General features: G+C 39.7%; 1 protein-coding gene across 3 annotated transcripts in view; it reads right to left on the bottom strand.

Annotated features, from left to right (window-relative positions):
• The window catches only part of MAPKAP1 (MAPK associated protein 1), a 102763-nt gene that overhangs the window by 35594 nt on the left and 44500 nt on the right, over window positions 1-22669 (bottom strand). For all 3 annotated transcript variants that reach the window (XM_082775507.1, XM_082775505.1, XM_082775506.1), the window contains exons 6-7: window positions 18944-19120; window positions 9147-9256 (exon numbers count right to left, since the gene is read on the bottom strand). In XM_082775507.1, coding sequence (XP_082631633.1) covers window positions 9147-9256; window positions 18944-19120 — 287 coding nt within the window. The remainder of the gene's footprint in view (window positions 1-9146; window positions 9257-18943; window positions 19121-22669) is intronic.

Genomic DNA, 22669 nt, shown 5'->3' on the forward strand with positions numbered 1-22669 from the left:
GTCTGTGCGGGTTAGTGACAGGGCAGTACACATGACAGCTAACACACCACGAGTCCCCTCCACGAGCTGCTACCTAAAGGACAGCACCAGCGCGAGCACCCTGAGATCCAGGCACAGAAGGCTATTTGTGAGGTACATCAGCGTAAGGGCTCTGCACTGCTGACTTGAATTATGCAGTGAGGAAGGTGCCTTTCCCCGTTACGGGTGTATAAGCAATAGTATTCCAGCAAGAGTAATATAACTACCCAGGCGGGTGCTTTGCGAGCTTCACAAAAAGCTAGCAGGATGGAGGTGGTGCCATGAATGTACCTGGTGTAAGAGCAGTATCTTCTTTCATCAGAGTGGATAAAATAAACAAAAAATCTCTACCATCCAAACATTGAGCTGTAGAATTTAAAATGTCACATAAATTACAGCTTTATTACCGATCCAGAAGAACCAATAAATGTATGATTTCAATACCAACAGCTCTAAAATAGACTCGGTCTAATATTTCACTTTCATTTCAGAGGCCAGACATGAAAAATTTTCCTCAACAATTCAGGCTGATGTCCAGACCCCATCAGCCCAAACGCACAGGACTAACGAGCTATTTCTATTCTGACAAACTATTCACAAACTTTATTCCCTGTGAGCGGCTCCACGTCCACCAGCATCCCTGCCCCCGTCACGTCAGCATCTGCACAGCATCAGTGGGCTAGCGAGAAAGGGCGCACTGAAATAAATCATTACTGCTGCAAAACAGAAGTGGAGATTGTAGGCAAAAGGAAGAACTTTCAAGCAGCCTCTGTCACACCCTCTCCAGCACAGAGGTGCTTACACCACACAACACCAATCCAAAGGAAATTTTGCTAAAGAAATAATGGGCAAATGATCTAGCCAGCTCCTCGCTGCACCTGGCAAGGGGACAGACACCACTGGGAGAAAGCTGTGATATTTGGGGGCTCTATGTTTAAACCTAAGCCATCTCTTTTTTTTTTTTTTTTTTTAATAGATTTCCTCTTCGGTGAGAAGAGGGCAAAAAGCAGGAGAAAGTCTGGCAAAGGATCTACACATATTGATGTTTTTAAGTTTATAAATTTGTATCCTGCTAGTGTAAACAGCGTAATGCAAGGAAAAAATACTTCGAAGTATTTCCAGGTAAAGCCATTTATAACTGAGGGCAGCAAACTCTGCAGGGATGCTATAATTATCCAAAACAAAGCACTGAAAGCCAAGGAAACTCAAAACCACCATTAAGCAGAAAAGCACGCATGTAAGCACAAGGAAATACAAATTAATTGGCTCTTCACTGTCACAGATGCTGGGGCTTCCATCTCCAAAAGTCAGAGCAAACATATGCATCGCCTACTCTAACATATTTACTTTTAATTTTAAGCTCCTCGGTTATCATCATCCAATGACAAAATCAAACTTAAATGACAGTTCCTTCTAATCGTGGTTCATCTCTTAAAAATGCCTTAATCACAGGCTCGTGGTTTTACATGGTTCCTTTCATCTATTATCTCTGCATCTCTACATATGCATATTTCCAGCCATTTCTTCTTGTCCGTTATTCCCCAGACAGCTAGTTACTAATTTTCGGTAATTTAGAAACTGAAATTGAGGTGTGTACGTCCTAGAAAGTAGACTCTGTGTTTGAAATCTATAACGAGGCTCCAAGAGAGTGCATGCCACAACGGCCCGGGCACTGGCTTTAGACACACCGCGGGCTCCCCAGACCCGTATTTGCCTCCAGAGCTGAAGCCGACGGCCCTGGAGGGAGCCAGCACCGAACACACGGCACAGACCCACCGCCAGCCCGGGCGGCCCCGGCATGAGCAGCGCCAGCTCTGTGCTAGCAGCTGCAGGGGACAAAGGGAGCAGGGCACTGCAGCACCCAGCCCCCTGCGTGCCATCCGGACTGCTGCGCTACGCCAGGAGCACCGCCGCCACGGGCCAGGTTTAAACAAAAACCTTCAGCTTGACGGCATCCTAGCGATTTCCCTTGGGCCTGGCAGGGTACTTGACAATAAGTGGTTTTTCACACAAGTGGTGTCTTTGTATTATAGTTTTTGCTTATCTCCTGCATACGTTTTGAATAAAATGTGTTTATAAACAGTTTCAGAAGCATGTTTGAAACATGAGACTTGACATTAAAAGTGGTGCTGAAACTGCTATGTTAGAAAGTGAATTTTCAAAACAAAAACCTCAGATCTCTTTTCCCTTGTTACTCTCTGAATGAAAGATAAGCTTCATGTTTGCATCAGTGCTCCTCACTTTGAGCTTCTGTTCTCGAGGTTCTGAAGGGTAACTGAACAGCCCTGTGCAAACAAATCTCAAACAGAGGAATAGCAAACTGCTACAAAACACGGTTTTGTAATAGGCTGTGCTGCTCGGCACAGCTCTGGGTTACCTGGTGATGGAACAGACCAGAGTTGCAAAGGCCAGTTAAAATAATTCCCGTGGCAGAGACTAAAATACAATAGGGAGGCTTTTATTTCTATGTTCCATCCCTGTTTCTTGAATTTTTCTCTTTATTACTCAGCTTCCTTTGGCAGTGAGATAATACACTTACCCAGATTAAGAAGATTATTTTAGACTATTTTTGGTCACTTTACACATTTTAAAGAATGCAAAAAGCAATAGTTGACAGCTGTTAGGGACTTCGGTGTTATTGTAAAGCAGCTGTTTTCATTTATAGAAAAAGCACTAGTCTTTCTGCAAGCTGAACAGAATACTAAGTTAATAACTCACTCTAACCTGCGGAAAATACAGGTCATGTCTGTGAAATGTTGGCAGAAGATATTGTTTATAACAATTAAACTTGTATAGCATTTTGTTCTTAAAAGGACTGAGCATTTCTGGTTCAGGGATGTTTACAGTTTGAAGGAGCTATTAAATAATAATCAGTAGCATGTTCATCCTGCAAAGAATTTCTACTTAAAATCAGACAAGATTAATCAGACAAGGCTTCTCTGTTCACAAGAAATTTCAAATGAAGAGAGGCTGACATGGACCAGAAACAGGCAGGATTATTCTAATGTTTCAGCATTTTACATTGTTTAGTTTTGTCTCGTTTCCTTCTAAGAACATTCAGTTGTTATAAACGGGTATCAGTGCTTCATTTGTTTGAAAACAAAGCCTCTGCACATATTCTCTTTGCATTCTTATTTATTTTACATTAGTATTTATAGTCCATTCAGTCAAGCTCTGGGGAAAAGGCCACTGGCATCCTAGAGAGTGTATTTGTTGAAGAGCAAAAGGTATGTATGAGACAGCTGAAAGGCAGGGAAGATAACTTCCAAGCGTACATATAGTTCCTGCACGTATTTAATTTGAGAATCACCATGGCATCAAGATACACAAAGCATCAAGGATGAAGTCATCATCTTCCTTATGTTCTTAAAATTGTTAGCCATGCAAACATGCTTTATAGAAAATACTGAATGTGGGTTTTAGCGCAGATATAAAAAACCTGATACGATCTACTTGCCTACCGCACGTTGTGGGATGCTGTCAGACCAAGCCTGAGCTGCGCTGTGCTACATGAACAGAAGGGTCTCTGCGTCTCCTCTTGGAACAACTCTGTTTTTCTTGGTCTAACTGAGAGCCTTCATATAAAGCAGGATTTAAAAAGTGCCTCTACCATAAGCTGAATTCCTAGTGTAAGCTGGACTAACTAGCTGGGTAACATGTAAGGACTGGTAAAAGAAAGACCAGAAGAAAGACACACCGCACTGACTGTAGAAAAATGGTTTAGCAGTAGAGCGAATCAACAGTTGTACTGATGCTGGTATTTTACAGCTACACAACATGATCTGTACATCTTCCAGGATTTTTCTGCAAAACGTGAGGGTGGGATCTTAAAAGTATGCCTGAAGTCTACTCCTTTTTAAAGTTAATATTGAGGCTAACTGACTTCTAAGGAGTAGCATTATGCTGAATACTAAACCACCCAAATCTCACCTTCTAAAAGGGCTTTTCAAGGCTCCATTATTATCTGTCCAAATTCTAGACAGCACCATATCTGACATTTTCACTGATAAATTTAGGAAGAACGAGAAGTTCTTATGCTCGTGATTTCAAGCATGTGATTCCCTTTCCATAGATCTGCTGCATTTCAGACCGACTTTATATTTAAACCTTCAGCTGCTGGAGTGCTCACAAAGTTCAATAATATTTTCAAAGAACTGCAGACATATCAGGATTATACAAAGCAACCCTTACATCATCTGTGCATATTAGGGTACTCTACAGAGCCATTATCACAGCATCTCAGCACTGCCCAGGTCAATGAGGCATGCCCAACAAGGTACCTGTAGAACTGCATGGAGATTTCAGCTTTTCCCTCCTCACTGCCTTGGACCACTGTGGTTAGGGTATCATCCAAACCTAATTCTCCTCTCCCATTCTGCCTATTTCGAGAAAGCTGGCTTGCATCAAAGATTCTACTGAGCCTCCCTCAAGGTGGTCCATCGCTGGATTTGTTGCAGGAAGACGCAGGTCAATAGATGGAGACAGAAGTGGGCTACGACCTTTCTTGTATAGAGAGTACAATAAAAGAAATGGAAAAAGCATTCTGTCTAGCTCTATTTAGATATTATGTTAGATATTTAGATATTATGTAAGATAAAGTTACTGCAAACAATTCAAAGAGAGATCCCAGAGGTGGATCCTCTGGGAGCTCATTCCATGACCAAGAATGTTTTATTTTCAGCTCTCATGTAAAATATGCATTTGCAGTATGTGCTGCTGAGCACGCAATAGGTTAAACAAACTGATGATAAAGTATTCTACTTAGTTATTTTTCATTACCATAGGAAAACATCAATTACATTTTCTATTTTATGAGTGAACACAAGGGAATCCATTACAATAAGAGAGCTTATATGGCTGTTTTTGCTGCTTCTTTCCTAAGCAAAAAGAATAGTTTTAAAGACAATGGAACCAGCCCACTGAAAGGCAGGCAAACCAGCATATCTGCATACAATTCCTATCCCGGTTTATCCAGCCTGACTCCAACTAATTAAACATCTGCCTCAACAATTTCCTCTGCAGATTTATCTTCTCCAGCGTGTGGCACTGACTGTTTGTTACAGACTTTTCCCTAACTTGCCACCATTCGCATACAATTCTTCCAGTTTGTTATTTGGGCATGTGGCAAGAAATGATACAGTACTGCCATTAACCCCCTGCTGCTATCTGTTGTGGGACAGGTCATGAAGCTCCCAAAACACTGCTCCAGTAACAACCATGTCCTCTATGGAAGGACTTGAGGGGTCTGGTTCTCTCAGCTATAACACACAGGTTATTTTAACACCTACATTTAGGGCAGATTTACTCAACATTTATTATTTAAAAATTATTCATACCTTTCATATCTTCAATGCAGTTTTTTGACACAAAGAAAGGGCAACTGCAAAGAATATAAACCACTTTGAATTGTTTGCAGTAACGTTATCTAACATAATATCTAAATAGAGCTAGACACAATTAGAATGCTTTTTCCATTTCTTTCATTGTACTTTCTGTAAGAGAAAGGTCGTAGCCCACTTCTGTCTCCATCTATTGACCTGTATCTTCCTGCAACAAATTATCTTTGGCTTTGAGTTAGATTGCAGTCAAAAGTCTTATTCAGCTTTGGTCTTTTCAACAAATGGAACTCTGAAATAAACACACTGATATTATTTTTACTGATGTAGTCCCCACTGCAGCTATGTGAATGCCAGTGCACGTCCTGAAATGAAACATGCAGAACCCTGGGCCCTGCGCTGCTGTTCGTCAAGAACCTTTTTCCCTGTCATTAACAGTCTCATGCTCCAGAAGGGAGCAAGGGCTGATAGCTACAAATACAGTAAAGGCATTTTTAAACAGAAGTCGGAAATTGAGAAGCTCAGGTTGTCATCATCTCACAGAGGTGGCTTTGGCTTGGGCGTTTTCTGGAACTTGTGCTTCAATTGCTGGTTAAAAAGCCTACTTGTAAACTGTGGACTACTAGCTGAGTAAAACAGCTGTATAAAACTAGCCTGGTATCTTAGTTCTTCTCATAACAGAATGTCCTCTTCCCAACTAGACAACAGCAATTCTTCAGTTTCTTACTCAGAACAGCCAACCAAGGCTCGCATTTTCTTATAAACATAGGACAAGTTTGAAAAATGTCACCGAAGTCAGAAGTGGAAATAGGTCAGAAAGCAATTCCTTTTACAAGTACTTGAAACTAACAAAGCTATAAACATAATTCATTTGTCCTGTGAAGACTGATCTGTAGGCACACTGGAAATGCAGCACAGTTCATATGCATTCCAGTTTTATTAAACTATTACAAATGCTTTAAGTGAACACGCTACATCTACTTCTGCTTAGTAGCTTCTAAAATCCAGAACAGTCAGCTCAGAAGAAAGTGTTGCAGAATGAGCAGAAATACTTTTCCTAAATTATGTCATCTTTTATTCAGAACTCTGACATCCTAATCCACTGCTTCATAATGACTTAAATGACAAAGGCACAGGACCTTACTCTGCTAATAGTCTGATCTTGAATTCCATTTATCTGTGTATCTCTCAATGAAAGTAAGAGGCATATTCACTCCAAAAATGAAGAATGTGGTGCTCTATAAAGAATGATGACAAAATCTTTTTCTACGCCTGCCTCAGTCAATCCATGCCCACTGTAGTGGCATCCTGAGGTTTAACCATCCCTTAATCTAGGCAGCATTTTTATCCCGTTCTGCTAAGAGCATCAGAAGGGAATGGTAAAAGGCTTGTTTCAGATCCAGAGGGCAGTGCAAGCAAGAGGATCCCTCTGTGCAAACAGCTGCAATTTCTGCTGTTATAAAAAATGACAGCAAGACTATAAATAAATAAATAAGTGCTAACTGATGAATTGCAGTTTTGGATAAGAGAAGTAACTGAGAAAAAGGGAAGTTGTGGATAAGGGAAGATAATTTTAATAGAAAGTTGTAATTTATGATTTACTGATTTAATACATAAATGCCTAGTCTGAGAAGTCCCATCACCCACGTGACAGCATTACATGGCAATGTGAACAATGCACTCCGAGTGCTCACCAACATTTTAAGAACAGAATTTGTATTCGTTTTATGACATTCACTAGTATGGGAATTCAAGCAAAAACCTTTCCCTAGAGTGATCACTCTTCTAACAGTGACTCCAACTCATGAAGTTTACAACTGCAGGTCCTAATTCTGGATGTATCTACACACAAGCTTAAAGTGAAATCTGCAAACAACAAGGCTTATTGCAACAAATCAGATTACATGTTCAAAAGTAAACATACACACAGTGATCAAAAGGTTTTTAGTTGTTACTTTTACTGTGACTTATATCCGGCAATGATGCTGGTCATATATCAAAGAGGTGAGAAGTCACATGTATAATTTATAAGAAAATTTAAATGATTTCCTACATAATCAAAAAAAAAAAAAAAAAGAGATGAAAAAAGAAAGAAGAAATATGTATGCTTCTATATCCTGTTACTACACAGGCTTCTGAGCATAAGTTCCAAGAAAACAGAAATTAATATATTAGCTGAAGAAATAAATGACAGTTCCATTCCTTTTCTAAACTACTGAACAAAAGTAACAAAATAAAAGCAAAAGCAAATTTCAAATGGACAAGGAATAACATCTGTTACACGAAGGAGGAAAGCAGTTTAAAGACTGAGCTAAGTGAATCCTCTAGACATCCCCCTTCTGGGAAGAGAAATCTGACCCCAGGAAATAAATAAAAGTCACCCAAAAAGTGAACAAAAGAGGTGTTTGAAAAAAACAGAACACCATTCATCGCAGCTAACGACTTGTTCATTATGAGTGATGATGGATAAAGACTTCTCATGCTGAGATGAAATCAAGATTTATATGCATTGTTTCCTCTCCCAACTTGTGGGAAGATCATCATCATTTAATTCTATCTCTGCGGCCAGTGATGGGCATCCAGAGAGCTGGTTATCAAACGGCGCAGTCAGCTGGCAAAAGCCGAAACGTGCAGTTGGCACATCTGGACTGAGCCGCCACAGCCGAGGGTGAACAATGACTTCTGGCCAGCCGCCAAATTGCTCGCAGACGCAAGCGGGTCTCATCTACAACACCCCTACCAGCATCTCGCGTGCACTTTTTTTTTTTTTTTTTTTTTTTTTACGAGAATCAGATTTTCATTGCTTCATTCAATTGCTCTCCTCTGCCATTTTTTACAGCTCTTATCGTTCCCTTGGAATATGGCCTTGAGACAGCTCATCCGTGTCCTTCACTGCGTTATCTCTTCTAACTTTTATTAAAACTTCAGCTTTCATCTGAAGATAGCTAATTAAATCCATGACAGATTATACACTCGTTTAAAAACTGCACTGAACTACTACTTCTAAACAGAAAAGGGTTTATTTTCTTTTCACATAGTTAAAACTAAGGGTATATAAGGAGGCTTCATTCATTTACAAAGACGAGATCCTTATCTTTACCTCGTATATAGATAGGTTTATATTAAAGTTCCTTTGTTGTGTGACAAGGCTCAGTGCAATTTCTCACAGTAATTATTTCTTGTTGCTGGAAAGATCTCTCAGCCTTATACTTCTGAAATGTACGCACTAATATATATGTGAATGTGCATTTATACCCTGGAATGGTTTTGCTGTAAAATATAAATGCAAGTACCGCAAATTTTCTTTTTTAAAATGTTAATATGACTTAACTATTACAGTACTACCTTGACAACACCACGGAAAGTAAATTTGTCTTTTTCTCGAAAAGTAACAACTAATCCTTTAAATTATTTAAAGCCATATTAGGCATCATTTTCTTACATAACTTAAAAGTCTAATTCTATCAAGGACTGGCCCTACTGTACTTCCACCCGTCATCTCATGCTACTGCTGGCTGGACTTGAATGCAAATGGCTTTGTTATCATAAAGAAATATTTGCAGTAATGGATACACTGCTTTGCAGCAAACATCACACAGTTTCTCCACGGTCTGCCTTTTGCCAGTATCTAGAATACAAACCTGTGCACAGAACTGCTTCAGAGTGCAGATGCAGACTGCATCACAACACCCACTGAAAAAAGCGTGCATCTTTCATAACAGCTAAAAAGTGATATAAAATATCCTCATGGAAAAACACCCTCTCCTCTAAAAAATACAATAAATAACCCACCTGAGCCTCTCTGTGATCCCTTCCTTCTCTTTAAGGCCTTTTGCAAGATATCCTTCATGGTGACCTTCATACTGTCCACCTGAATAAGTGAGAATCCATGAGCAGCATTTCTGCAAGACAGATGCACATGCATTTTTACAAAATAATCATCATCGGGCAGCTCACCACAACTTTTTTTGTTTGTTTCAAGCAAAATACTTATCAGGCACAGCACTGAACAAAGTTGTGCTCTAAGGGTAGTTAAAAGGAGGAACTCGGCAAACTCCTTCAGAAAGGCAAAGACAAAAAAGGAGAAAATGTATTGAGATTCAAGCTGTGCAAGGACTTTCCTAATTTATCTTTATTTTTGATCAATTTGCATTCATCATTAAAAAAGAAAAATGAGCAAGTGTACGTACAATGCTCCTCAAGTACTCATTATTAAGTATCTGATAGATGTTTTACAGTGCTTACAAGAGGAACAGTTTGCAATGTCATTTTCATACGTGTCCCAATGGCAGATGTAGCAAATCATTAAGGAGAAGTGGAAGGAAAACACTCAAAGAAGTAACAGCAACTTTTCAGCAATATTAAATTATAGCATCGTTTTAAATGTAATCTTTTTGGACATGTTTTTGCAACCATTGTGGCACAAAACCTCCTGGAAGGGTTTAGGCCAGCAGGGCACTTGTCTTGGCTGTGGGCACAGGAGAATTGGACACTTGGAGGAAACGTGGGAAACAGCATGCAGGTAGTTATGGAAGATACCAACTGCCAAATACTGAACGTGGCATCACCGGTGAAGCAGAGAAGATGACAATGTAACAGAAGAGCTGCTGGATTAATATATCAGTAAATTTTGCCCCTTAGACCTCGCAGTCAATCTCTGCTCATGTCAGTAGATGTCACTGCAGACAGTTAGCACAGAAATTTGAGAGCTGCAAGGCACCCACAGGGAAAGATTTGCACTGCATGAAAAAAAAAAACTGTTTTGCAAAGCTATTTAGACAGGAGGAGGAGCTTTTTATCTGGCAACTGAGAATTTTAATCAGAGAGTGGAGCTCTATATGAATATCACAGCTGGAATATTTTAAAAGCAACTGGCAGTCAAAACCAATCCAAGCAACACAATTGCATCATTAAAATCAAGACCACATTAAATGTCACTGTGAGCCACAAATGCTAGGAACACGAGTTTAAGCTCAGACCACTTCAGATGTGGCATCCCCAGTCCAGTGTGTGAGGATGGACAGGCAGCAGCTTCCATTAACACCTCGTCCCGGCCGCTGGCTGCAGGGCACGCACCGCGGCCAGCGAACCTCGGCCCCGTGCACACGCTAGCCACCAGGTCACTTGTTTGTACTCTTCTTACAAATACCAGAGCCACAAACACTGTCGCCTTGTCGCTCACAGTACAGAGCTGGCTGCTTCAGCTCAGGATGGCCAAGAAATCCACAACAGAGCAGCTACCGAGGAACCTCTGCACGAGAAGGCCTCTTCCCAGAGCGTGAGCTCGACCCCTCTGCGTGTGCCGGCCTCGTTCATGCAGTGCCAGCGCCCGATCGCCCCACGGAGCCACACAGGATGGGGCTCGTCTCAGCCTCCCCCGGCTCTGTGCCTGGCCCGACACAGCCGGGAGCTCCGTGGGGCAGCGCGGCTCAGCGGCCTCCTCCTCCTCCGTCCCAAGCCCGTTTCATTTAAGGTTCGTTCTCAATTCTCTTTGTTCCTGGCAAAATGAAACTGCCTAGAAGCCCCAAGTTTATGTTCTCTGGACCATTTAAAATGTATTACTCTATGTTACTCATACTCAAACAAACATTCCTGACCTTCTCAAGTATCTACTTTTTCCCCTCTACTTCTGTCATATGCTTTTTGTACGGACTGGTCAGAACTGAGCACACTGCCACATGAGAGTACCATGGATTTCTGCAATAGAGAGACGACAGCCCTACAGCCCAAAGACTTAGGGGTTTTGAATACCACCATACAGCAAGCAGAGACCTTTCTACACTCTCTTAACTGACAAGCAAATATTTCCTTCAACTGCTACAGAGAACTGCAATGTGCATGAGTGTTGTGGCACGTCCGACGCCTTCTGATCACCTCGCCAGCTTCCTGGGCATCCACCTGGCCACCCAAACTCATCAGAGCTCTGATCTGAATCGACCCGCTGAGCTAAATTTAATGGATTGTTTAAAATGAAAATCTTTCATAGAACTATGCTATACTTAAATAAATAAATAAATAAATAAATAAATAAATAAACAAACAAACAAACTACCTTCTCCCTTGTATGTAAATGACATGATGTTTGAGGAAAAACTGGAACCAACCAACAGCGCACAGATTCAAAGGCATCTGGCGCCTTCAGGTAATGTGTACAACACACTGCAGTACCAAAAGGAGGTTTCCAGAGAACTGCAACCAAAATACAGGACAATAAATCAAAATACTGCAGGAAAAAAAAAAAAAGTAAAAAAAAAAAAAAAAAAGTAAAGGCAAAGAACGCTTTTCAAAATACTCTAAGGCCAAAACAACTAGAGATCTAATTTAATTTTTTTCAGCATGAGATGTTCCTGCCATGTGTTTTCACCCAGACAGCGCTGGGTGCTGCGGACCAGCCCCGCTTCCTGCTGTGCGCAGGGCGAACCGCGGCCGTGGAGCAGCGCTGACCTAATTCGGGTTTGCTAAAACCAAGACGTATCTGGAACCTCCTGAAAATGGAAAATCGTCTTTCAGTTCCTGACACTTGAGCTGTTAAAGAGCACATGCTGTTGTTGGTCCTGCTCATGTTTCAGCCCATCCTGACTCGGTCGATTCTTTCTATTGAGCAGCTGGCCTGAGAACTGTCAGCCTGATTTTCCTGACACTCTATTACTAAATCATGCCTGAGCCCCAGCCATTCTTTGCCTCAGAAGCTGGATCTCATCCCAGAACAATCTTTAAAAGTTTATTTTACTGATCAAAGCAAAATAAGAAAAACCTCTGTGTTTTACTATATTTAGTGTGCTATCCAGTAAGTGAAACTTTGGCAAGAGCAACGAAATGTAAAGCGCACCCCACATTTGTAAACTTTTGGATATTTGCTCTGGAAAGCAGCCAGAAGCGCTTGAAATGCCAGTCAGAGTTCAGATGCACTATTCCTCCCTTCCTTCGCTGCAGTTCAATAAGCAGGCAGCGTTGCTTTCCCCTACCCGTGCCACCTCGCTAACGCCCTGCGGTGCTCGGCGAGCTCCGAGGCCGCGCTGCGGGTCCGTGCTGCTGTCCGGGGCAAGTGGGGAGCCCTGGAGACACCCCTGCTCTGCGGCACCCGGAGCATCAGCCGCTGGCAGCAAGGCGTCCTTACGAGCCGACAGCACAGGGAGGCTCCTCTGGAGGAGATGTGCACCCACCCAGCCCAGCCAGCTTCTCGCCACGCTCTGTACTGACGGTGCACATGAACTGTCCTCACCCAGCCTAACTCCAGCATTTCCTGATTATAAATTACGTACGTGTTAGCTTGCTCTGCTAAGATGTACCTTTACTCTAAGTCAACACACTAGGAAACAGGGCAGATAAGCAGATATCATTCTACCAATTAAAACTGCTGCTTACAAATTAGAAGCCAAAGAAATTCCTTAGCTTATATTTTCTGTCATTTTGCAAAAACATACCTGGGTGACAAGGTTAAATCAAGCAAAGGAAATCCCTGGCACTTATCATCCACAGGCATTACTGATAAATTGTGCTGTGGAGGAATAAAGGATTACCTTCTGTATTTTTTCATTACACTTTTCTTTTGTTACAGAATACATAAATCCATTGTGGCACAATGTAATATGTATCATCGTGCTACACCTGTGGACGTTTCATAACGGCTGCCATGTCTGTGCAGTCAGGAATGATAAGTGAACCACCCGTGAATGTTAATGATAGTGATCATTCTGCGGTAACTTGGCTTTCCATCTTCTTTTACAGCCTGAGCGCTGGAGCCAGGGTGGCAAGGTTCAGAAGAAGAAAAAGAAAACAAGAGAAGAGACGAGAGCTGCAGTGGGCTGGTGCCGGGTGCTGCCAGGGGGAGGAGGCGCAGAAACTGGCAGTGGCCTCTCCATGGGCTTGACTTGTGTGAAAAAAATAAAGAAATTCCTCTCAGAAGATGAAAGGCTTCTGTTCTGAATGAGGAACAACTTCTCTAAAAGCCGTCTTTCCAATCTTTTTTTTTTCTTTTTTTTTTTTTCTTTTTTTTCTCTGAAGCAAAATTTATAGCATTTAAAGCTCACAGCAGAGAATGACTGGCATGGCCAAAAGCGTCAAGGAATGACTAATAATGATTTCCACTTGAACAGCACAGAGTCGAAGTTAAGAGTAAAAGTCCCCATTGACACAATGTGCTTAACCTAAGCTGGGAAATTTTTAGGATAAAGTGCACAGTGATATGAACCAGAATGGCTGCCAGCCGTACTTTTGGTTCTGAGCCTAAATGACCTTGATTTGGTGGATCTAATATTAGCCTTAGATAATACTGTGTGTTTTTGGGTTTAATTATCTGCATTTTGACACTACGGTAGGCGAAGACTAGACACTTAACACATCAGCTTCCTGCTCTGACTCCTTCCTTGGGGATCCTACCCCTCCCTGTTTGCTATCCTGGGAGCCCTCCTTCTCCACTTCGAACCTACATTAACTTTCTTAAGTTTGCATTTTTTGAGTATTCTAAAATATATTTTGCCAATTACCTACACCCATGTGAAAACTGGTGAGAGGCTTTCTGCGGAGTGTTTCTGTAACCTAAGTAAAATACACATTTCAAATCTTTGAATTGAATTAAATGTACTATGAAAGCCTGGTATTTTTAAAATGCTTCAAACCTTAATCTATCAGGTATAACAGAGGTGTCGCTTTGAAATATATATATATAATAGTCAAAGCAATTTAAACATAATATTAAAACAGAAAGAGGTGCTACAGAGCAGAGGAACTGTATGCCAAATTTCATCTATGTGCCAACTGGCAGCTGAGTTACAACTCCTAGAAACACCATTAGATATTGTATGTCAAATTGTGATAATAAAATTTCCAAGGAAAAGCCCCTAAACGATAGTATGGATTTATTTTAAGCTACCTTCATTCAAATTCTTTCAGGTATTACTTCATCATCTCAAGGAGTCTGCATTTCCATGAATGCAGCGCTTTGTTTGACTCCTTCCGACAAATCATATTCGACATCAAAGAGGACTGTTAGAGAATGCCGTGTTTGACATTGGACAAAGCACTCCTTCCCACAACAGACATTTTCCAAAAACATAACTCGCTAGACTAATGGGCAGTTAGAAGCCAGGATGGCTGCCCTCCGTCTTCTCCTTGTGTAACTTTGCCAGAGTCCTTGGAACTTGCCAAATTCGGTCATGCCTGCTTAGCTTGCTCGACTGATTGTGCCAGAAAAGAAAATAAGACACAGATGTATTTGAGCTCTTTGAGATGCCAGTAAGAGAGACAGCTAATGGCTTCATTTCGACCCTCCCCTACCAGCTGGGCACAGGTGGGGGGATAATGAGGTCCCTCTCCCTAATCAAACTCAATTATTTACTACTCTGTGTAACCACAAAGACATTCACATTCAGCTCAGAATATAAAACACACTGTGGGCTACTTCCAGCCACTGCCACTGGGTATTTATAACTAACTCAAGTGGCTAAGAGTTTGCCTTGGCAGGAGTTTAAGTGTATGAAGTTCTGCAAACTGTTTCTGCTCAAATATGTCCTGCTGAAACGGGGTCCCTGGTGAGGTTCCGTAGCTGTCTGCTCTGCGACTGCACAACATCTGAGCATGTATCTAACATGCAGGATAGGTGAGATCTGTAGTAAAAACACCATGCTTCATCATGAAGCTTCTCAGAGGCATCAAGTTTTTGCAGCAGCGATTCAATATTAATAAACATTACAGGTCATAAACCTGACACAGCAGCTGAAATACTTTAGAATGAGGGAAAAAAATCCAAAATACAAAAACACGATTACATGCGCTACTAGGATAACAGAGAAGGAAGATGTAGAACTTAAAACAAATCCCTATAAAAATAAGAGAGTCTGTACTTTTAATATTTTAATCAAATAGTTTTCATAGGGGGACACGCTAAAAATTCTAATCTAAATCTAACTATTTCTGATTACCTATCTGCATAGGAAGTACAAGCAAATTTGAATTACCACACGGACACAGAAAAAAAACCTCTCAGAGAAGCTCTACTACTTACGATGCAGTTGTCCTGTTTCTAATCTGGAGTACCTTCCCAGCTAGAGCACAGAGGACTTACACGAGCATACATTACACTAAAGATTTCACATTTCTTTTGCAGGATTTGCAGCTGGACCTCAGTTCTGCTACAGGCACCAGACAGCGAATTGCTGGCAGGGCCAGGACCCTGCTGAAGTCTCTGGGCTCCAGACAGGAATGCCGGTCCTAGCTCCTCCAAGCTAACGTCCGGAATCAGAGACATCACGTGTTCATTTAACTTTAATTGTAATCCCAATTCACATGCTAAGTACAGATGATGAGGATTAAGTGAGGTAGGTGGTGGTGGAGAAAGAAAGGGTTTTCTTTTCCAGATGAGAAATTATCAACAATTTCGGAACCACTGCTGATAGAACCTTCTCACCTGCTCTGCCATGAACACTCATAATCCTTTGTTATTGCTTGCAACTAGAATAGAACTTGCCATATCCCTGATGGACTTTTTTTTTTCCCTGCAGATACTGAAAATACACGATTATCTTAAACTAAATTCTATCCTGTGAACTGGAAGTGCTTTCTACACACCAGAAGCCAAACAAGTTCGTTTGCGTTTTACAGGAACCACACCTGCACGACAAGGTTAATCAAGCAAAGAAAATTCCTGTTACTTACCAAAGATACCGCTGGTAAGTTATACAACAGGAGAGCAAGGGTTTTACATTTCAGCTTCTTATAAATTAATAATTTTAAGTGCTGCACTAGACAATTTTCTTTACAATATTATTACTTTAAAGGAAATTTAACAAATTTAATCCCTGCTTCCAACTACCTCGATTTGTGTTCCTTCGCTTTGCTGGGGAGCAACTTGTGCAGGTCCAGGGCAGACTGCTTCCCTAGGCTTTGGCTCTCCCCACATAGGAATTCCTTTCTGAAGGGCTTTCCGCTCCTTCTTGCTTTACAAAGTGTGAAGACCATTTACAAATCTGGTGGTAAGTGATGCAAAGAGTTCTCCAACTTAAACCGCAGGCTACCACAAAATTTCATGAATTTTTCATGTTAATACATGTGTTCACACTGTATTTCTGCAAATACTGATGTTAGTTGACTACTGTTTAATACAGAACACATTGGTTTAACAGATATTTTAAACATTAAAACTAGCAATGAGAGGCTTTCAACTTAACTTATCTGGTTACCTCTGTCAGTACAATCACACAAAAATGTTTTCTACTTTCCAGAGAAGGACCACAGCCAAGAAGGAAATCAAATCAGAATTAGAAGTACTGACTTATGCAAACTGAATGTCCTGCCCTTCTATCAGCTAGGAAAGTGAGTGAAATAAAAACAGAATGAGGGGGGAAAAAACATGTTTTCTAAAACTTTGGCGAATAGTCTACAAAATGAGATGCCTTAATGTTAAATTTTCTTTTCCTGTGCTTTAGTGTTCCCACATTATATACTATAATAATACCGTATTTCAAAGCAAACAGACCCAACTGCTGAGGTTTTTAAAGGCCACATCAGATTTAATTTTTCTAAGAAGATACTATCAAAGCCTGGAGTTACATCTTAATGATGTATATCGGTCTACTATTATTAGCAATAATGCTGCCCTCACATTGCAGAAAAGTTACGCCTCCTCTCCTGATAAGCTCTTTATAAGACTTTGAACCTTTGAGAATTTCACAGCACTCTGCTACAGCCAGTATTATTTTGCCTATGGCTTGCTGCCATTCGTGCAGCTGCTGAAGCTCAGTCCCATACCTGTCTCTAGAACCACCTAATAAGCACCTGGTAATCTGCAAGTAACTCTTTTTATTTCACTTCAGTACTTTGGAAAACAAAACAAAGAAAACAACAAAATATTATTAAAGGATGATTTATCAGGAAAAAAGTCAATTAAAAATCAAATTCATGGCAGTAGCATTGACTTTAGTGCAATGCATGTAGGTGAAAGAGATTCCGTCTTTCAGAAAAAACATCCAGCATTCTCCAGTCAGGTGGAAGAAACTGAATTATCTGCAATCCCACAGGCGAAAGAGTCAGTTGCCTGTCTCAGCTGCGTGCCTGTAACCTGTACAAATGGCAAAAGGGCCCTGTAATCTGACCGGCAAGGCTGCTTCATCCCCTCCTTGTATCAGCTTGTACACGGCTGCATCCAGTTCAGCAGAACTGAATATATTTGCCTTGAATAAATTATTTGTAAATATTGTTGACAGAATATTTTATTTTCCGGTGACCTAACGCAGTGGAACGGAGTGAATGGGCCTTTGGGAAATACACCACGGGATTTCTGAAAAGTTCTTTCAGTAGAGTGCTTTTGAATGTCTCTAAGAAACACATTCCACAGTAAAGACTGTAAAAATAACTAGATAGGTCAGAAGTATTTTATAATGTCTGAGTATTAAAACTGGAAGCATCCGTATGGTTCTGAAATACAAATAATTCTTGTAAATTAAAAAAAAAGCTTCAATAACCACAAAAACTCTATTAGCATTTTCACTTTGAGAGATCCAAACTATGCATACTTCTCCCCTGTGTTGTGGTTTCTCCCATAAGTTGTGGCTTATGTTACTAGTATTTTGGAAAAATTACTAAGGTCAGCTGATAGTTTTAACTTTTTTCACTCAGAAGTTATGAAAGAAGAAAAATAAGTGACCAAGCACAGCATGTATCACTCAAAGACTAATTCACTGAGAATAATACAGCAAATTCTTGAGCAAAAAACCAAACTGCTTCCAGACTAAGTGGTGGATGGGGTCATCCACTTTGATTCTTTTTGAACTTCATAATGGCACGTCCAGTTCTATTCTAACCAGCATGCCTCCTGACTAACCATTTCTCTCCTCTGTCAGCACTGGTATTACTGTGTTCTATAGCTAATTGCATATAGAATTACTTACTATTCATAGCCCACTAATCAGATCTGTTCCCCGTTAGTCTTAAAATACAAAGTTACTGTTTTGGCTATCAGATTTAGAAAGAAGATTTTGAAGTCTCTCATGCTTGGAATACCGAAACAATGTAAGTGTACTTTTCTTCTGCTAAAATTTAACACATTTTCCTGAAATAGTTACTAAATAAATAAATAGCAATTAAAAAAACACCAGCCAGATCTGTTCTTAATACCTGCTGAAAAGGTATTAACATGAATGTATAGGTCAACATGAATGACTTTAACACTCTCAAGCTATTATATGCATACTTCATTTATTATTCAGAACATAGTTTTAGGAAATAAGCAGCACAGCTGGAGCAAAATGACGATTATGAGCTCACACTTCGTGTAAACTCCAAGTATGTATTAGCAGGAGTGCAGTAGTTCAATGTTTTCCACACTCATCATGTGCAGAATGGCTAATTTTCTTCTCTGCACTTTCAGACTCGCAACTCAGACACACAGACCCATTCGAGTCGCTGCCAGTCCTATTCACTTCCTACTGCCTACCTTCCAGACCATAGCGTCGTCTGCAAAAAACACGAATGCACGGTGCCCCCTGAATTTTGCTACAGTCAAATGAAGAAAAGTAGGGAAGCTAAAAGATGCGGAGGTGGCATGGACACAGAGATGCTTCACAGTGATTGGGACAGTTAGCACCCATACTCACATTCGAACAAAGAGCGACTGTTTTGCTGCCAGGCCGGGAGAGGAGTACTTTTCAACCAATGCCAGAGTGCTGAAGCCAAACTTGTGAATGGGCTCATTGGAATCCAAGGGTGGAAAATCTGTGTCAACCTCACCGTCGTCCTCAGCAATGTGGAGACAGTAGGCATTGACGTTATCGCTGAAACAAACAAAAAATGGGTCCGTTTGGGAGGGAAGCTAGGCAACCAATTCAGTTCAGCAGATCGATATCAGTTTCTAAATGCTGTAGAAAACAAATAAGCACACAATACAGGAGTAATATACTTAAAAGCCACCAAAGGCATGTAAATTAGTATGTCTCACCATTTCTTGCTACCATAACCATGTAGAAATAGAAAAAAACAAAACCTCGGATTAAGGCAGCAAGTCTTACTTCTTCATTAAAAGGACTGGAAGCGAAAGACCAACAGTGATTGAACTACACCAGGTCCACAAAAAGTTTCAAGTCTTCATAAAGCTGGAAGTACTACCTCACCATTTGTGAAAATGTATTTATTTATATGACTGTTAAATTTTAGAATTAAAGACACATAAGCAGTATCTATCTATTTTACTCATAGATCAAGCAACTGTGAAAAAAATACATATACAAAAAACCAACTGAATATACACTTGAAAAGCAGAGAACACTTTCAGGCATGTAAACAGTGTAATAAATAAAAACTAAGGAGTAAACTACGGGAAAAGTAAAAATCTGTCTGACACAGTAACAACAATTAGTAGAAAGGCTGTATTTTCTAAGTATCTAAAAATTCCAATAACTAAAAGCAGTTAAACCTTAGTACTAACAAGCAAGAACCAATTAACACCGAAAATCTTAAACAAACGCAGCATGAAGAAAAAATAGAAGAAAATCTCAGCCTCTCATTCCCACATAATAAATTCCATAGGAAATTATATATACAAAACATAGTTTTAATATTAGGAAAACATGATAGTACTATCTGGAATATTAATATTTAAATTGCTGAGCTGAAAATAAGCATTCTTTCTTATTGTAGATCTGCCAGCATATATAACTTGAATGTTCACAGGGCAGTATATTTCTAAACTCTGCAGTTTAAATTTGGAGTTTTAATTGCTTGATTGATGCTTAAATTAATTAATTGCAAAGTGTATGCTAATTGTTTAATTGGTTGCTTGATCTATATAGATCATTTTTTGAATTAAATGAGTTGATTTACAAAGTTTATTGATTGGATGTGACAATGAATTATTTCGCTGACTACCTGATTTGCAATTTTCTCAATTAATTCACAAACCTTTGGTTGCAACTGTGCTTTGTTGAGTGTACTTAGTCCAGGTGATCTATATGCATCTTGTCACATCTAAGATATTTACTATCTAACACAGGTCATAATGGTGTGTTACTACTAATGTAAGCTGGAACTTTGTTAACAAAAAGGTAATGCAGAAATGTTTGTCACTGTCCATTTTGAAAACTTTGCCATACTGTTAAAGAAACTTTCCTGAGGCTCTGTACTGCTACGAGGAACTCAAACACTGCTGTAGAATTAATTTTTAATTTTTTAACACTGTCAGTTATTACTGTCAATTATATATATATGTCGATTATATATATATATATACTGTCAGTTATATACTGTCAATTCCTCATATCAGGACACCAAACAGAGATAATAAGTAACAAACAAATTATAATAGGTAGACTAAATGGATACAAAACATAAAGAAAGGAAAAAGAATTATTAAGATATATTTTTCCTAAAGGCAGCACAGTTGTTTCTCCTTATTACAAAATCTTTAGCCTCCTCATTATTCTCAAATTTTATTACTAGAAGGTACATTTACCATTTTGCACGCACTGTACATTACATTTGAAGCATTATGTGTATGTATTTCAATTGAATGTCACAGTGAACCTGATTTTTTCTTTTCGTACTAAACCAGGAACAAATACTAAAATGTGCAACCTACACAAGCTATTTTGTTACTTGGGAACAATTAGTCTACAGTTATATCAATCCTTGCTAAAGGACAGAACAGGCAGTCAGCAATGCTAAAACAAACAAACAAACAAACAGAGGCATGACAAGTAACTAAGAACTACACAAGAAACCAAACTTCTTGGATTCTTGAGGCACTGCCCCTGCCTCTCAGCATTTGTATCCAGTTTCTCAATTGCTGCTGTTAGACTGTTCTGGGGAACCAAGTAGTGCCTCCATTAATTATTTTATTTTACTATTTCTGTCCTGAGATTTGATTACATGAGACAGCTTCCTTGGTCATAATCACTCTTTGACACATCGTAACATCTTATCCTTCAAGTCAGACAGTGAAATTCATTTCCTCCCACTGCTGACTTTAGCTGTGGGCAGCAATGTTTCATGGAATGCTTCTACTCATTGGCATTGTTCCATCTGGGGTGTGCTGTGCTCCTGAAAAACATGCATGTGTCCAAAGATTTATTTTAGTGGAATCTTACTCGTTAAAAAATAAGCTAATAATATACATAGGCCACTCCTGAATTTATGATATAATGAACACAAATCAGTAACAGCAAACGAAATGGCACCACCTGCAAATAATTTTATATTTCTTCTTCTCCAGCGTAAAAACAAACAAAAAACCTGAGGTGCTTACCCTCTGAAGTATCTTATGTGTACGTTCAGAATTGCTAAGGCAAATCCTTTATCCAAGGAAACAATATCCATGAAACTGTTTTCAAGAGAGGTTGCTCTTCTGTGCCACCCTCTGCCTACATCCATTAATCAGAACTCCACTAAACCCCAGGATCCTAAAAAAGGGCAGTTCAAGCAACCTCTCAAAGTCTTCCCTTCCCCATCACAACTGTGCTACAAGAGAGAGGACTACAGAGTTCTCAAACACTTGAAAAATGCTGAAAGAGTCAAATACAATACTATAGAAAAAAACATTCATCAAACATTCCAGGAACAATGAAAATGAGAAAAACTGACTGGCTTGTATAAAAGCCTCAAAACTGTTAACCTTCTTTGGACCAAAAATGTCACCTGCTAATAACTGTTACCGATAACTCTATAATACACTGTTTTAAGTTCTTTTCATGCTCTATGATCCAGCAAAAAATGAAGTATTTCTTTGCATGTTACAGAACTGTTTTAAAAGCAGAGTTACTCAGATGAGTGGGCCTGAAGTACCTGTTCTGTGTACTCCTTCAGTCAACTACCATGATAAAGCAAACAATCCTTGCTCGCCAGCGTGAAAAATCCAAACCATTACTTAGTCTCAGAAATTTTAGAGGCACGTTTTTTCCCCAGTGAAGAGGTAAGCAATGACTACCAAACGTACTGAAAACTCCATCCATTAACCGAAGCTAAAATTTCTAAGAACTTTGCTCTTCTTCTACTGAAAAACAACAACATGACTGAGATAAAAGTTTTATAGCAATTACAAAATACTGCATGACTTTGTTTTTGAATTAAAGAACCCAGCTGTATTCATAATTTCAAGTTAAACTGCTATTTATTTTGTTTTTAGGACCCTTATCTCATCATAGAATGTCATCACCATAGAATGGTTTAGAATTTGGTGATATCTCCAGGATGATAACCTGGAAAGAAAAGCACCAAGAAATATTTTAACATGACTGTAATGAATGAAAGTGATTATGTCAACAAAATACCCACAGAAAGCAAGCAGGATAATGTGGAAGTTCTATGACAGAATTCTTGTTTGCAGACAAGCA

This window comes from Aythya marila (assembly GCF_965140915.1).
Source record: "Aythya marila genome assembly, chromosome: 19".
NCBI lineage: Eukaryota > Metazoa > Chordata > Aves > Anseriformes > Anatidae > Aythya > Aythya marila.